At 43.1% G+C, this 17,604-nt stretch overlaps 1 protein-coding gene across 3 annotated transcripts in view; it reads right to left on the reverse strand.

Annotated features, from left to right (window-relative positions):
• Positions 1-17,604, reverse strand: part of znf385a (zinc finger protein 385A) — a 78,050-nt gene that overhangs the window by 18,430 nt on the left and 42,016 nt on the right. For 2 of the 3 annotated variants that reach the window (XM_032520513.1, XM_032520515.1), the window contains exons 2-3: positions 7,193-7,344; positions 1,588-1,698 (exon numbers count right to left, since the gene is read on the reverse strand). In XM_032520513.1, coding sequence (XP_032376404.1) covers positions 1,588-1,698; positions 7,193-7,344 — 263 coding nt within the window. Of the gene's footprint in view, positions 1-1,587; positions 1,699-4,005; positions 4,449-7,192; positions 7,345-17,604 lie in introns of those variants that run through there. The other variant, XM_032520516.1, reaches the window with a different exon arrangement.

The following is a 17,604-nucleotide window of genomic DNA, read 5'->3' on the forward strand; positions in this document are numbered from 1 at the left end:
CAGCAGAGAGGTGGTGCAGTCCTGCATTTCATAATCCTGAGGATTTACATTTGTGCATGTGTGTATTTGTATGTCTTTTATCTGTCGGAAGCCAGAAGATAGACCAAGGCTGCAATAGGAGTCACCCACCTCTCACACGTGCACAAATAAACATGACATGAGCTATAGATGGGAGGCCAAATTCTTGTGTAACCTAAATCTATGTTTTCACATTTATTCTTCTTTCTTTATTTTAGATCTTTATTTTAGAGATAGAAAATCATGTACGCATCTTACAGTAACTGGTCTAAACTCTTTCATGGCATGTTCACCAGATATTTTCTGCATGCTTTTGTTTATTGTTGTAACAATGTTTTGTGCGGCCCTTTTGGCCAGGCCTCTCGTGAAATTGAGATTTAAATCTTAAGAGATTTTTACAGGGTTAAACAAAAGAAAAGAAAAGAAACTGAAAACAAAATGCATCCATAGACCTGGCCAGATATCACTCTTAGGTTTGCCCCAAAAAATGACAAATATCAGAGATTATTCTTTAAGAGGTAAAGTACAGCCTACTGCAATACACAGTATTTATTTCCCTACTTTACACATGCTTTCCGATATACAGCAGAGAACTTTGCAAAGAGCAGGCTCAAGATTACAGCCCTGCAGCTCCCTGACCACATGGAAACCATGATTGTGGACCTGAGGAGTATATATAGCACCGGTCCACTCCTTAATGTTGTATATTGTAGATGGATGTACGCCCTGGCCCTGAAGTCTGCACCACTGAATACAGAGCATCACAGCCAAATTATACTCTGTGCACATGATATTTGGCACTGATGTTGCCATGTGTCTGTCTGATTGGTCCACAGCAAGAAGATATGAATGAGAAGGGGTTTGCATATCTAAAAATAAAACACTTTTTTTGTTTATGTAACAATATTTGATTTTTGGTTAATTTCTCATCAGTCATATGTGCAAGTTGCCTATGGGTATAACGTGCCATTAAACCCCCATTAAGAGTTTAGAAATAAACTATACCATATGGACAAACAAATACAACTGCTGTTAAAATTAATTGATAGAATTATACAAAAGCATGAAAAAATGTGCTACAGTTCATTATAAAGAGATTCTTATTTGATGGCGTGCTTGTGTGAAATTAACTTCCCACATGTTGAATATCTTTAATCAAGCTATGTTAACGCTGATGGGCAAAAGGAAATCTCTTTGAAAATGCAGACAAAAAAATTCTCCCTTCCGGCTTCTGCAGTAGTCTCTCGGCTTTGTGCTGTAGTAATTATTGCTTCTACTAGCTACACATCGTCTTGAAACAAATTAAATTCCAACGCGGTCACAACTGCCAAAACACAGGCCAACCAAATGTACCACATACACTGTGTCAATACACACTCTTGGGGGAGCAAACAGGATAGAAAGCCCTCCAACACATTCCTAAAGAAAAAGTTTATGAGGTGAAAGGTGTATGTGAATAAACAGCAAAAGACAGCACATTTAATGCCACATGGTAAATGGAGACATTGCAAGAGATGGAGGGAGAGAAATACTGTGTAAGTGTTGGGTTTATTTCATGTTTTTTTTTACCTCTGAGTTGAAGCGGATCTGGCAGACGTTACAGGAGATGACTGGCCGCTTTGTCTTGATCAGTGGAACTCCAAATGTGTGGTTGATCACAGCCTTCTGTACTGGATCCATCTGACAGAGAAAATGACAGAGAAAGAGAGGACTCTGTAAGCTATCATTCATGCTCAGTTACCACCTCTACAGTTCTGTGCCCTAGAAGTCGACAGGCTGTTAGTCCAGTGTTTGCTGTATGTTTGTTTTTATGTTCAGCAAACAGTGGTCAACAGTGTTGATGGTGTGTTGCTAGCTGAGACACCGGTTCCATCCTACCCAAGCTCAGGCGTCTGATCCTGACCAGGTTGTAGTTTCATGCTGTCCCAGTGTTAATTGTTTCAGCTGGGATGTCCATCATCTACATGGTGTTAAGCAGTTCGTATAAATTTAACTTGCTTGCTTTAAGAGCTCTCCAACGTGACAGTGACTAAGCACTTAAACTCTGCCCCAGACACACAAGGCCCTGCATGTACCCATTTGAAAGGGCCACATTCTGATTATTTGTTTATGTTTGAAGCTGCATTTATCTAGCGATCATTGTTAATTGACCTTAGTATTAGTGTGGAGTCAATGGCTGGTGTGGATTTCCACCACAGACAAGAGAGGACAAGAATCCTCCAAGTCTGACGCAAGTCTGTTGGTTTGACAAACTAAATTTGGCTCATCCCTATGTTTAATTTGGCCAATCACCAAATTTCCCTTAAGCTACCTTGCACCCAGAGCCATGTAGTCTCATCTAACTCAAATGGCCCAAGACTCTGGCCTGAGGAGTGAAGGAGACACAATGAGCGCTTAAATGAGAATTCTCATAACTCAAAAACAATTAGAATTTCTGCACGGTGGGTGTTACTTGGCAACTGCAAAGAAACAGGGTAAACAGAGAATGAAAGAAATGGGGAGGAGACCAGAGACATTTAGCTGGGTGACAGGACTGTACAAAAACACACCATCTGGAGGAGTGAATGATTGAGAGAGTGTGAGAGGACGATGGATTGGGACAGATATAAAGAGAAAGAGAGGGAGAAATGGGAACGAGCCCAGAAAGAGAGAGAGAGAGAGGCCCAGGCCGGACATCCTCACATCACACATTCTTATCTCATTTGGCTCTCTTTCCACTCCACGTTCCATGACTCTCTCTATTTTTCTCCCCAGAAACCGTATAAAGTATAGTCTGGACTGCTGCGATGAATTCAAATGGATAGAAGGAGAGGGGCGGACATTGAGCAATGACATTGGTCGATGAACACTATCTGTGCAACTGCATGAATACCTCAGCAATGACCATGCAAGGCCCAGCTGAAGACAACAAATAATTGTCTTTTTTTATCAAATCCTAATGTTACCCCAACCCACACATTCAAAGCAAACATAACTGCATAGTTGTGTGTTAAATACTGGATGTGGGTTTCCATGCTGTGACCCATCATCAAGTTTAACAAGAGCTGAACAGGTCTTGGTGAAGTAACTGTACATGAATCATTGGCTTCTTCCTGGCCAGTCATACAGTACTCTGGGTGTGGGTCAGCTATGATCCATCCAGTCTATTCAGCTGTTAAAAACACTGCCCAGCTGCCAACAAGCCTTTTTGGACAGCAGCTTTTATGGCCTCTTACCCAAATGTTCTCCAAAACATGTCCTCATGAAATAGAAGCAGAGCATTGTGATGCAACTGAAGAGGAATTTTTCCAAACTCGTTCAAGTCAAATATTAGCAATTGTCTTTCAAATTGGCTGTGTTTCCTGCATTATTTGTTTGTTATTAAATCACTTTAATCTCTAAAATATTATCAGTAAATAATACACATTGTCATTTTGATTAATAAAAGTAGACTAAGTGAGTTTTGGAAACATGTCAGCTCTCACCACACACTGGTGAGAGCTCTGGTAGATGTGAGTAAACCACACAGACCCCTAACTTCAGCATTACTTAGCGGTCCCATCAACAGTTCCACAGGGTCTTAAGACCCAAACGCCTTTTATTAACACAGAGTTTCTTCTGTGGAGAAAAAACCCAAAGAGCAAGCATCACCTGACGCTGCACAGCGGCATGCACCTCAACTCATTGACATCTTTTTCTTTCACTTTAACCTTTCTCCTTTCTTTATTTTTCAGTCTTTCATCCTGTCTTTGTTCCACTTTCTTCTTCTACTGTAGTGTGTTTGATCAGTTATTTGCAACAAAAGCAATCAAAGAAGAATGCGCTGTTCTGTTACTCTCATTGGGACCACTCTGGCAGTCACACTAAAGTCTGCACTGTGCCAGATAAACACAGCCTTCGAGGCTCTAAATTCTTCAGTACTTTTGTGTTGTGCCCAGATTAAGACAACATTGGGTGAAAAACAAACAAACAAACAAACAACAAAGCTCCACGCATATAGGTACTTACCTTCTTCTCCTCTGTGTCTGTAGAAGCTTGGAGCTGCATTGTTCGTCCTATGTGTGTGTGGCTGGCCGAGGTGTGTGTTTGAGCCTCAGCATGTACAAGATTAAGATTGTGTGGTGCACCTTCTTCACTCATTCAGTCTCCTGGTTGGGTGTCAATGCTGAATACATAAGTCAATAAGAAAATAGGACTTGTGCCGAGTGATGCATTGCCAGCTACACTTTCTTTGTTTCCCTTCTTTGGGCGCACTCTCTTCTTCTCTTTGAAACGCTGCAAGAGGAGAAGTAAGTGTCTGCTGTAAGGATTTTCTGAAATCTCTGCCTTACTTTTTTTTTTCCACTGACACATCACCTAACAAGTGCCTGTTCCTTTTGTTCAACCTCCTTCTCCTTTGCTCTCCACTGCTTTCTCTCTCTCTGCCTCACGCTTCCCTTTAGTGCATTTCCCTCAGTCTGCTTTCCAGTTTTCTCCTCCCCTTCTGTCTCTCTCTCCCCCTTATCATGCATACTCGATCTGTCCAGATGCAGCCAGGATTGTGTGACACACACACACCCCCCCACACACACACACACACAGACACACACTTCTTTTCTCCTACAATGGTTTGAAGACATATGTGATGCCTTGCAGCCAGACGTCAGAGCAACTAACATCTGATAAAGGACCAAAACACATTCTATATGATTACTATTCTGATTAGTGGATCAGTGGCTACAGGTGTGACAAAATGCCAGTGCATTAATATGGAAGAGTGCTGGAATAAGGCTATGGAATAAGTTTAGAAGGAGAGTGAGAAAAGAGGAGCACGGACAGCAGGTGAGATTTAACGAGTCTGTACAGGACTTTGCATGATTGGACACCCTCATCTGAAATTCCTGACTTTACAGCCTGAGAAAGCCCACATCAGGGCATGCATCTCAGCTCAAAGGTGTATGAGCGTGCGTCTATATCAGGACCAGCTGCTTACAGATAAATAATTCAGCTCTGTCACTGTCTAAAGGCACATTGGGCGGGACAGGCAGGTAGAGGACAAATCACATTAGAGGACCATTAAAGCTGTATATGGCTGTAGGAGAGACCATCAGTCTGCTATGAGGCTAATAACCCTAAATGTGAGACTCATTACAGTAAGACTGTACAAAATCAGGCTCAGCACAGATCACTTGAGAGAGAATAATAAAATAAACTAGTTGCTAGCTTAGTGCAGGGGCTTTTCTTAGTGTTACAGCTGCTATAGTGCTCTGTCTTCATTGAAATGTTGTGCATATCACAAAGTGTATTTATCACAGTGTGTTGGTGCAGACAGGCACCAGCAGGCATGGTACCTTTAATGTGAAATCATCCTAGTTTACCTTCCATTTATACACTTTTATGAAAGAGATGGGACCCGAGCAGAGTCATGGTCTGATTGTTTAAACATTCTTCTGCCTAAAAGCCAACAAGCCATAAAATATTGTCAGTGATGTAAACAGAACTGCAAACACTTTACTGCTCTATTACTCTAGGTCTTCCTGTAAACTAAATTAAGCATAAAACTCGGCTGAGGGCCATGATTACCACGTAGGAAATCATCAAGGCAGAGCCATCATTAGCAGAAACCAAAGTAGTGTTTTTTTATTTTTGCATGTTTACGGATCAAATACGCATTCTGAAATTATACTATACGTAAAACAACTCAGACTGTGCACTTGTGTTTCCGGCATTACATGTTCTTTCCTGATACCTTTCAGTCAAATATCAACTGTAATATCAGTCAGTCATTTCTCCATAGTTTTTTAATGCAATGTAGTAAGCACCAAAGTCCATGTGTAAGTGTCTATATGCAGTGGAGCTATAAGGTCAGACTGTCCTTCAAGGCTCTCCTATGGCCCCATCTCCTGGACACAGGGCTGTAGAACAACACTTAGTACTGGCTCACAGTCATCAGCAGCATCAACAGCTATTAACATTCACAGCATCCCTGTGGACCTTCAAACGTAGTTAACGTTCTGAAAGGGAGGATGGGGAGGAGAGTGATGTTACAGAATGAGGCCTAGAAAGAGAGAAAGAGAGAGCGAGAGAGCGAGAGCGAGAGCGAGAGAGAGACCTTCAGAGGGAGTCTTCCAGAAGCAGCGTGAGATGGAATAAAGAGGAGCAAGCAAGAGGGATTTCAAGGCTGTGCCAGCAGACATAAGATTGGAAACTGAGTGCCTGCGTAATTTCAGTATCTCTATTAATCCATGTCTGCTGGGTGCACTGCAGTTTAACATCAGTGGGAATGCTTCCACTTATGTCATGGCCAATGGAGGGCTATCAAATTGACTGTATCATTGACATGTGTTCAACAATATCTGGACTCATGCTGTAACTATCCCTTTAGTATCATACATGGTCAAGGCATGTGCCAGATATTTCCAAATGGTGACAGTGGAATGTTATGTCGCACCTTTGCAAACTGCAGTCAAAAATACCACGAAGACACATGTGGAGAATAACTCTGTTGAAAGCATGGTCCAAGAATAGCATTGCCCCACATACAGAACATACAAAGTTCACTGATTTTACATATTGCTGACAAGATATGTGTTGACGTCTCCTAATGGAGTCTGGAGGAACAGGCGGCACACTATGCTGAGTTGGTGAAATGCAAAGTGACTCCACGGTCTAATCTAAATGGTAAGATTTTAGTCAGGGCCTGGGGAAACAGGAAGATCTTTCTCCGTTCAAATAATACCACATCAAACAAACTTTAGTGTTTGAAGTACATAGCTATTAGGGTGGCCTTAGAACTGGTCTTTCATTCTGTACTTTGGATTAAGGAATGGGATAGAGTGTTGTACATGAAATAATATATTCTTAGGAATCCACTGCCCCTTAGCCTTGTAGGGAGACCTGTTTAACACAAATTCTTGATGTGGATACAGGAGCACCTTGATATTTTCAAGACAATAGCACATTGTGTGTGTGCAAAGCACATAAATATGTGTTACACATGGGCAGTAATAACATGTGGAGGTAAATACAAAAACATTACCATGTCCTGCATGGCTACAAGTTTCCCAGATTTCTTTGACGGACAGGTCCCTCTTGTGTGATTTCCTTTTTGCATTGGTTGAGTTAAAAGACAAAAGAATACAGTGTGTGTGTGTGTGTGTGTGTGTGTGTGTGTGTGTTTCTTTGTTTGTGTCTGTGTGTCTGTGTCAACTCTCACCGTGTTGAAGTTGTGGAAGAGGTTCATGCTGTGCGGAGGAGGGGTGGTGTCCATGGGGAACTGCAGGAAGGGCTTCATGTCCAGGTGGGGCTGGATCATTGTAGGGGTCCGCAAGAACGTCGGTACCGCCGCTCCGGCCCGGTTTATGCCTCCTGCACACAGACAAAGACAGAGATAGATAAACATGCATGGCATTTGTGTAAAATAGAACTATAAACAGTTTCAATGTTTGTTTAGACAATTTCTGTGGCAATAACTGTCTTTTTGGTAAAACAAAAAAACTAAAGTAAAATATAGAAATAGAGAGACGGAGAGAATTTTGTGAATTTTGTAGCTTGTTACAGAGTGCATGATGTTCCCTGAAATTTGCAAAAGCACATTGAGCTATAATTGCATTTCAAGGCAATTGTTTGTCTGAATACAGAGCAAAACTATGTAGCACTCTAGTGGAACACGTAATCTCTAAACTTAGAGAAAAAGTAGCATTTGGGCCATTAAGGACGCTGGAATGATTGATGTGGACACACATCCTTGTTTTTTCTTGAGAAGTTGGCAGGACTGAAGCGCCAAAGTGCAGCAGCATAGCTGTGTACCAATGCTGTGATACTGAGGGGTTTCTCCCTTTGTAGAGTTCACATTACCAAAGAATTTCATTATACTAAGACATTCACATCAAATAAAGCAGGAATGCCACAGAGAAGAAAGGAATGCCCCAGAAGCTGTGGGGATTTCTTTTATCCACCTGCCTGCCAGTCTACACTCTTCTCCTCTCTTCTCTCTCCTCTCTCCTCTCGTCTCTCCTGGGAGACATCTGTAGCTTGATGATAATGAGTTTCATCTCAGCGTGAGCTGCTTTATTTCATCCTGACTCGTGCACTAGAGTTGAATCACTTTGTTGGGTCCAATTACGGAATGAACAAATCATGGATACTAATTCATCTACTCACGTCTGACACATGCTCCATGGCTTTGACTGCACCTAACTGTCACGTCTCGTCCAGTGTCAAGTTTCTGTGTTGAGTTGGCTTCATGTTTTCTGTTGGTTTTCCATTACCTGTTTTATTTTGTCGTATCTCTGCTCTCTTATGTGTTGCCTTGTTTTTCTTCCTGTCTTTTGGTTTTCCACCTTTGTGATTGTCTGATGTCTTTCACATGTTCCCCTGCATTGTGTCACCTGTCCCTTCTTACCGCGTTATACCCTGTGTATTTTGTCTCTATGTTGCCTTTGTCTGTTGTCAGGTCATGGCGGTCTGTTTAAGGTGCTTGTGGTTGCGTTTCCCTTTTGCTGTGTTCTTTGTGGTTTTGATGTCCTTTGTGTTCCTTGTGGTTTTTTGGAATTCTTTTGCCTGGCTGCTTGTCTAAGGACTTCCTTTCTTGTTTGCACTGTTTGTTTTATTAAATTCTCAATACTATCCACTGCGTACCCGTCTATGGATTTGGGTCCTCAATTCTGTGAATCCTGCTACCAGAACGTGACGTTAACAAGGGTATCCTACACACACACACACACACACACACACACACACACCTGTGTCACAATGTCAATATTTAATTCTCCTATAAAAGCATGCAAGGCTGTCATAATGATACATGTTCTTTATTCTCATCATTGCCCCCATCTATCTTCTCTTCCTTTCCTTCTTATCCCCCCACGTCTCCTCTTTAACCTCTGTCAAGGATAATAGTGATGAGGCCCACGCAGCAAAACTCAGCCTCAGCAAGCTCTTAGATTAAGCTTCTTAATATCCGCAACTGGATTTCTGTGGCTTTCAAATTCCCCCAAGATTTAAAGCTTTGCTGCTCTCCTTTTTGGGATTGCTCTAAGCTACTCTCGCTCCCTTACTTGCTGTCCTTCGCTTTGCTGCTTTTCTGGCTGCATCTGGCTTCTACCTGCTTCCACGCTGTCACATGGTTATTTGTGCATTTGACACCTCTGCATTTTCATCAAGCTTTATGTCAACTGAATGTGATCAGAGGAAATAATATGGCTGCCGCATTAAGGAATATGGTATAAGCAGATCCAGTCTCCAGAAATTTGGATTAGAGAGACATAGAGAGAGAGAGAGAAAGAGAGAGAGAGAGAGAGAGAGAGAGAGAGAGAGAGAGAGAGACTTTGTCAGACTGAGTGAAAGTGCTGTCTCAGCTGAAGCCCAGCTGCCTTCTACGGTGCATCTGTGGGCCTTGAGGTGAAGAGGACTGCTACTTCTAGTTGGTCATGTAAGTTTCTTCCACTGAACAAACCACAAATGTACACATGTATAAATGCATGAACTGATGCTCACACACGCAACTACTATATAGTACGACACCATGAGAAACAAGTGCCTGTTTTCCTCTCATGCATCGCTGGCTGACTCAGCACTCTTAAACGCTTCACTATTATACAACTAATGTGGGTTTGTGTGTTGTTCTCAATAGAAAGTCTCACTCACTTTCTTCTTAAATATGCAGATTTACAAACTTCTAAGTCAGTCTTTTAAGCTGAGCTCCCCCTAGATGCCGTTTTTTGTGATGAGGGAGGATGGGAGGTCCAATAGGTGCTCTCCGTTCCACCTCTGTCTCCATGACTGATGAAGGCGGCTCCTCCTCCAGGGCTGCACCACTACCAGCATGACTAATACACTGCCTCTTGGCGGCATTTATCATGGCACTATACCGCATGTTGATACATGGCCTGAATTCATGTCTGGAGTTCTTTGTGCAGGAATGTGTGCGTGCGTGTGTTTTGATTGTAAGGAGTGACCCTGTTAGCTGAAGTTACACAGTAGTAATGTTTGCAGCTCCCTAGTGAGTCTGCACTTAAACATGAAGACTGTTACTTGCAGTGGGTCAGCCAGCCTCTGGCAGGCCGACAAACAGAGAGATTAGCTAACCAGGGAGCAGAACATGTCTCTGCAGCAGCAGGAGAGGCTGAGGAAATTCATGGAGCTGAGGACCAGAGAGAGAGGAGCAGACGTCCTTGGAGCAAAGACACAATCTGTCCCATCAGGGACACTGTGTGCATGAGTGTGTTTGTCAGTGTGCATAAATCAGAGTGTGACTGCTTTCTTCTCTCTTGTAATTACCCCATTAATTTAAATCTATCTTTGGGGACCTTCCCACAGTGTAAATCAAACAAAACGCTGTATGGAGCTGGAGTGTGCCCGTGTGGCCTGCACAAGTTTTTGTGCCTATGTGTGTTTGTGTAGTGTGTGTGAATAAGTGCATGTTTGTATGTGGTCCTCCCAGACTCTACTGTGCACAATGACAAAATCTTGCATTAGAGCCAGAGCTAATACAATTATAAGTCGTGTTTCTTTTCTTTCTTTTTTAAAACTGTTTTGTAACAACAGAACAAGATAACCACAGGACACGATAAAACCACAGGCAAAGTTTACACTGCATTGCTACCATGCATATCTGTGGCAAATATGAGGATTTCTCTCTTTTATATCTGTGTAAATTGAAAACCTTCAGTCAAACAAAACAAGCAATTTAAAGACATAAGCACCTCAAGGACACTGTAAAAAATACTTTTATTTTCAAATTAACTAACTGATTCAAAAATTACAAACAGATCCAGCAGCTGGATAAGTTAGTGGGTAACACCATTGACTTTCACAAGGAGACCGGGGTTCAAATCCCGACCGGTGGCATTAGGGCATTTGAATCCTGCTCAGGGTGATACCTTAAAGAGCAATTCAAATCCCTGCAGGGGCATGGGCTTTACTCTATTCCCCCTCTCTCTTCTCTCTACTGGCCTGATCTGTGCAAATGTCTGCGTGAGACAGAGTAAGAGACCAGGCTAGACTGGAGGAGCTGAGAGCACTCAGACAGCGATTTGGATTTTGTTGTAAGCAATCCTACCAGGCTCGCAGGGGCCATAATCAGAGCTCCTAAAGGGCCTGCAGGGCAATGCCAGAGGGGGCTAGGTGTCACAGCCAGTGGGTTGCTTAAAGTGTGCATGTGTGTAAGCTTTTATGGTTCAGAGTTTTGGAACTTTTTGGTTTGAATTGAATTTTGATTTAGGTTTAGATTATGGTTCCATTAAGGGTGTAGGTTAGGCACATAGGTGTAATGGTCAGTGTTGAGGGCAAGGGAATGCATGTTATAGCATTAAAGGTCTTGGTGTGTGTGTGTGTGTGTGTGTGTGTGTAAGCAACCACACTTTCACAAAATATTCAAAAACCCATGCTGGTTCATATGGTGTTAATGTATTTATAATTATAATATTAGGTTCTGTGGTTTTTGTTCATTCTCTCTCTAAAAAGGCAATAAAGAGAGAATACAAAGGAGAAATATACATACTGTGACAACTTGTAGTCACCTGTTCGCTAGTATAGCGGAGCCGCCCCTAAACGCTAATGATTCGATTGTTTTCCGGTGCGCGACAGCGAGGAGAGAGTACTTCTGGGGACTGAGTGAACAGAGACAAAAAAAAAAGGGAAGCAGTACACAGAATCGGCGGAGCTACAGCTCAATGGCGCGGCAGTGAAAGTGAAGGTCGTGATAACCCCTTAACATAACCCGTGTGTCTAAATCGCCACTGCTCCGTTAACCCTCGCTCTGACCGGTCTGCCTACTTGGAACTCCGGATCACGCCACTTCAACCGCTTCCACCTCTCAGCTGTTCACTGACGTCCACCATTACACCCACTAAACCCCGGACCGGATTATGGATTGACTGACTGACTAGACTACTGACTGACGGATCAGACTAGACGAGAGGTCTGTGAATGTTTTTACTTTACTTCAAAGGTTTTTACTTTCTGTTACCTGTTGGACTAAAAGATGCTTTGGGTCTAAATGATTTGTTTCTGTTTTACTCCATGAACTAACTGTGCTATAAAGAAAACCAGAGGTGGAGTTTTTTGTTGGATTTTTGTGGACATTCTTCTTTTTGTATTATTGGAAAATACAATTATTCTGTGGGACTTATCTTGGGTGTTTTGGTTACTTTTCCTCTGTTTAAATATATAAACATGTTATCGGAATCTTGAGTTGTGTGGTGTTTTGCTGGGTTTATCCTTTTGGTTGTATAGGGTGTACATTTGTATATGTGCACGCTTGTGCGGTTTCAATCTTTATCCTAACTACAAAATACAACAGATACATATGTTTTAAGACTATCTTTGACGTCAGGAGAAAGACCTGGCTGGCACCCCTTGACCGTTTAAGAATACAAACTATAAAAGGGATAAAGACAAACTGTCACAGAAAAATGGCACCCCAGATGGGACTCGAAAATATTTTGTGTTTTTGAGAAAGTTAATCAGATTCAAATCAGAAAAAAAAATAACGTTAAGAGACAGACACGTGATCTACAATGGATGCTAGTGTGGACCTGGAACACTTTCTAAGAGGAGAAACGGACCAACAAATAAACCAAGAGGCCTCAGGAACGGATCCTGGAAGGACAGGGTATTCTCTTTTGGACATGGAGATTTGTGGAGCATCTAAGATTTGCGATCCACTGATTCTCTTGCCGCAGGAAAACCCGGTAATGGAAAGGACTGGACAGATTGGAAGTCCACTGCCTGCAGCTGAGCATCAGTGCCACATGGAGGAGCTAGAGAGCTGCTTGGAGAAAAATTCAGAGAACGTTGCTACAATGCAAATCAGAATCAGAATCAGAAATACTTTATTGATCCCGAAGGGAAACTCTGTATCACAGTAGCACCAGTAGTAAGAAGACAGAGACGGAGCACTGCAACAGGCAGCTCGCACTTTTCAGCGCATGCGCACACTTCACTTCAGATGCATCAGAAACAGATCATCAGCATTGTAGCAAGATAAAGTACAAGACATAACAACATACATAATGCAAGACAACACACAGTTCATGTGGACACATGAAGGAATTTTTGAGGTGGCATATAGAGGTGCGAGAAACACAGAAACGAGGCAGACATATGGATGTGGGCGGGATGGGGGGGAGTGTATGGTGTGTGTGTGAGATAGTGAGTTGTGGTGTGCAATGTGCGCGTCAACTGTCTGTGTTGTTAAAAGCTCAGTTCATCGCGTGACCTTGAAGAGATAACCAGAGCACAGGACGAGATAGAAGGCCAGCTGCTGGTTGTTTTCCTGCTCGGGTGAAGGGTGGCGGGGAGGGGGGTGTGGGTATTGATCGTTGCAGTCCAATTTAGGGTGACTCGGTAGAATTTATCCAAATCAATGTCCATCATCCTTTTCACCGACCTCAGCGTCATGCGAGCACCATATCACGTAGTGATTTTTGCAGTCCATCTACCTTCTCTGCCAGTCCGGTGGTCACACGAAGCAACTCCACCGACTGGGCCCTGTTGGTATCAATCCCTTCTGCGCTTCCACGTCCGGTCTGAGATGTTACGAGACAGTTCACTGGACTGTTTAGCCCTTAGATGGTAAACCGTCATCCCCTCAACCACTCCGGTAGGCACTCTTTAAGTTCCCCAGACAGCTTGTGGGTGAATTTGCTGGCGGCTGTCTTACCAATTTTTCCGATAGGTCAGTGAGACCCCAAGGCCGATGATCAGGAGCCCAACACCAACAGAATTCCAATTATCCAAATGTCTTCAACGTCCTCCCCAGTGAGAACGTCCAGGCAGACCACCTGCCACTCCCGGGAATAGAATCGCGAGCGGTAGCCTGCAGGAACGTCCCGCTGGACAATTCGCTCACCCGGAGAAGCATGTTTAGATGAAAAAATCTTGTCAGTAGCGCTGAGTGACCAGTTAATCAATTCCATATCGAATGTCTCAGGAAAACAGCAGGCAGGGGACAAAGAGAAAAGAAAAAGATTCCACAAGACAGGGTAGACAGACTGGAAGGAGCCAAGCTAAGATAAGAGGGGAGAGGAGGAAAAACACGTCTGCTCTCGCCAGAAGCAGGAAGAAGAAGAGCTCACTTAAAGGAACTAGAGGACACGATGAATAAGCAATTCGATTACATCTGTAATCAAGTCACTAGTACCATAAATTGGCGCCTTAAACAATATCATGGTGAACTTTTAAATGATCTGAAATCCGTTGTTTCTCCGATGGTGTCGGTAATTCAACATTTGGAGGGGGAAGTGACGCACTGTGCGGTGAAAGTAAACACGCTGACAGAGGAAATGACCAGTATTCGCAGTTTCACAACATCATTGCACCCCCTGTTACTGTGGCTTCTCCACCATTTTGTCAACCTTTGCAATTGCAACGTCAAAGACTGCAGTCTACAGTCCTGTGCCCGGGGGTTACTGAAGCAGATTCCTTTTCCCCAGTGCAAACCGAGAAAAATAACGACACTAGCCCGGCCTACCGGGGAAAAAGTCCAATTAAAATGCACTTTCCAATGTTTGGAAGAATGGAGGATAACCATGACCCCCTGCTATTTCTGGAAAGATGCAACGATTTCCTGGCTCTAAATCCACTTTCTGACGTTGAACTTCTTGCCACTCTACGCAATTTGTTGCACGGAACAGCCCGTGATTGGTGGGGTGTTGCCCGTCTTGACATTTCAACCTGGAAAGAATTTGAGAAACGTTTCCAGTCGGCATTTCTGGAGGGTCAGAGGGTCAGAACAAGGATATGTAACAGTGATATTTTGACTACATTGATGAATATACATGGGTTAAAAGAGATGAAAGTGAAGAGAAAATGTGCAAGTTAAATTAATAAGTTAAAATGCTGTAATTCATTGCACTGCTTGGTTAAAAATAGATTATTCTGGTTTATTATTCTATTGAGTGGAGTATTCTGTGATCAGTAGATCGTAATCCATTGCTTTGACCTTTTCACATACATTGGTTTTAAAAGATAAATGGATGAAAAGACATTGTGTTTAAAAACTGTCTAATATACCTATAAAACGTTGGGAAAAATACACTGAAAATACATGTGGAAGTATTTCATAGTTTCCTTAAGTTCCATTTGTGTCCGGTTTTAAGTACTGGTTGAGTTGCTAATCTGTGTTCGATTGCAAATGCCTTGTTCAGACTGTAGGGGAACGTTTGGTTTACGCTCGTCCATTACAACATTGGACTTGAGCAAAGCAACATCGTGTCCGTGTGTAAACTTCTATTTACCCCTTTTACAGGGGCACAACATTTGGAGGCACCGCTGGGATGGTGTGCAGCTTGGTCCCGCATCTACAAGGGATGTCCCCAGCCGTCACACATCTCTTTTAAATAACCCAGAAATTAGTAACCGGAGGTGGATCAGCAACAGTGGGATTCCGACCGTCTTAGGGGCAGCTTGCATGTGATCTGAGGTATTTCTACATACCAGGAGAACTGTTATAACTACCCTAAGGATTGAAAGAGACCACGTCACTGCTAGTACCCACACCGTGCTTGAAAGATGGAGTCGACAGAGTTAGAGAAATTACAGCTTGAAGTAATAAGAGAGTTGTGTCTGCTGCCCAGGGAAAGTCTGGTGGAGATATGCGACTATCTAATCAGTGACGGAGGAGAGTTTGAGAATGTTACTGACAAAGGCCGGACTGCCCTCATCACACTAATTTCAAACCACATACAGAGAACAGGTCTAGAAGAACTTGAGGATAAAGGCATGTCTGAATTACTTCATCTCCATGACAAACTTTCTGAGCTCCAGGCAGCTGGTAAAACTAGCACACCAAAACAAGACGAGCAACAGAATAAACAGAAGGAAGAGGAGGACAGAATACTGAGGGAAATTGAGGCCTTGCAACTCCAGTTGGCAAGCACACAGAAACAGAACGGGAAACAGGAGAAAAGAGAAATGAAAAGCATCGCCCCCACCAGTCAGCCACTACACCACAATTCTGCACCTCACCTATGGCACAAAGACTTTAAGATCGCTGGCCAAATTGGTGAGCCCGGTCAGAAAGACAAGCTGACTTTTTCAAGCCTAGCACGACAAATTGAACATGGCTTAAGCAAGGGGTTCCCTGAACTTGAGATTGTAGATGCAGTGATTAGAGCAATATCCCCTGGCATGCAGCTTCGAAGTTATTTAGAGGGCAAAGCTAGCTTGCCTTTACCCACATTGAGGCGTATACTACGTTGTCACTATCAAGAAAAAAGTGCGACCGAACTTTATAAGCAGCTGACGTCAGAGGTGCAGGGCATCAAAGAGACCCCACAGAGTTTCCTTATTCGCACCTTTGATCTGAGGCAAAAAATCTTGTTTGCGTCGCAGGAAGCGGAATCAGGCCTCAAATATGACCCTGGATTAGTGCAAAAAATGTTTCTCCACACCGTGTTAACTGGCCTCCAGAATGACAACATCAGGCGTGATCTTCAGCCTTATTTGGAGCAAGTGGACATTTCTGATGAACTGTTGCTCGAGCGAATGAACACAGCATGTGCCTATGAAACCGAGAGACAGAACAAGAAAAGAATGTCAGGACAACAGAAGCCTGTTTCCGCCCACTCAGTCCAGTCGAGCGATGCTCCTACTGAAAAGACACCAACCCAACAAAATACCAAAGTTTCCCCAGTTGTTCTTTCCCAGCTGGAGGAAATTAAATCTGAAATGTCTGAGCTGTCAGCAGAGTGGAACTGGAGATTATTGCACACACTGTTACAGGTGTGGCAGCAGGGAGCACTTCCTGGCTGGCTGTCGAGCAAGGGAGCAGCAACAGTTTGGAGGTGAGACTTTAAATGGGGGAAGGTCACTCGCACGGGACGGGGAGTGACTGCTAATAAAGGAAGGTCCCAGCAATGTGCACATTGTGGACAAAAAGGTGAGGAAGCAGTCTTGAAACAATGTGGATCTTGTAAGAAAGTGCTCTACTGTTCTAGGCCATGCCAAGTTGATAATTGGGATGAACACAAAAGAGAATGTGGACCTCCCTCATGTATGATTATGAACACTAGCCCAAAAAGAGAAAAAAAAGCTAAGAGCACCATTGGTAGGAGAGAAGCACATTGTTAATTGCTTCATCCAAGATAAAAAGGTCCAGGCTTTGTGGGACTCAGGCTCCCAAGTGACAATAATTGATGAGCTATGGAAAGAAGCACACCTACCAGACCTAAGAATAAGAGACATTTTAGAAATCCTAGATATTACCCCAGATTTTGACATAAAGGCAGCAAATGGGGAAAGTATGCCATACACAGGCTGGGTTGAGGCAACTTTCAGATTAGCGTCAGGGGCTGCATCCAATATAGAAGTTATTGTCCCCATACTTGTAATGAAGGGTGGGCAGCTTATTCAACCAATCATTGGGTCTAATGTGATTAAAATCATTATAGACAGTGAACTGAAACAGTCTAACATCAATGATCAGGAACAACTAAGCAGAACAGTAAGAGCAGCATTCCCAGGCCAAGCGAAGGCTTTTGTAGAACAGGTAACGGCTGTTGTAGGCCAAGTCACTAACAAGCAGGGGGATGAGTTTGTTGTCAAGACAAAAAGGGAGAGGATCAACATACCTAAACACACTTCAGTCAGAATTGAGTGCCATGTAAAAATCGACTCCCCACA

This window comes from Etheostoma spectabile, chromosome 7 (assembly GCF_008692095.1).
Source record: "Etheostoma spectabile isolate EspeVRDwgs_2016 chromosome 7, UIUC_Espe_1.0, whole genome shotgun sequence".
NCBI lineage: Eukaryota > Metazoa > Chordata > Actinopteri > Perciformes > Percidae > Etheostoma > Etheostoma spectabile.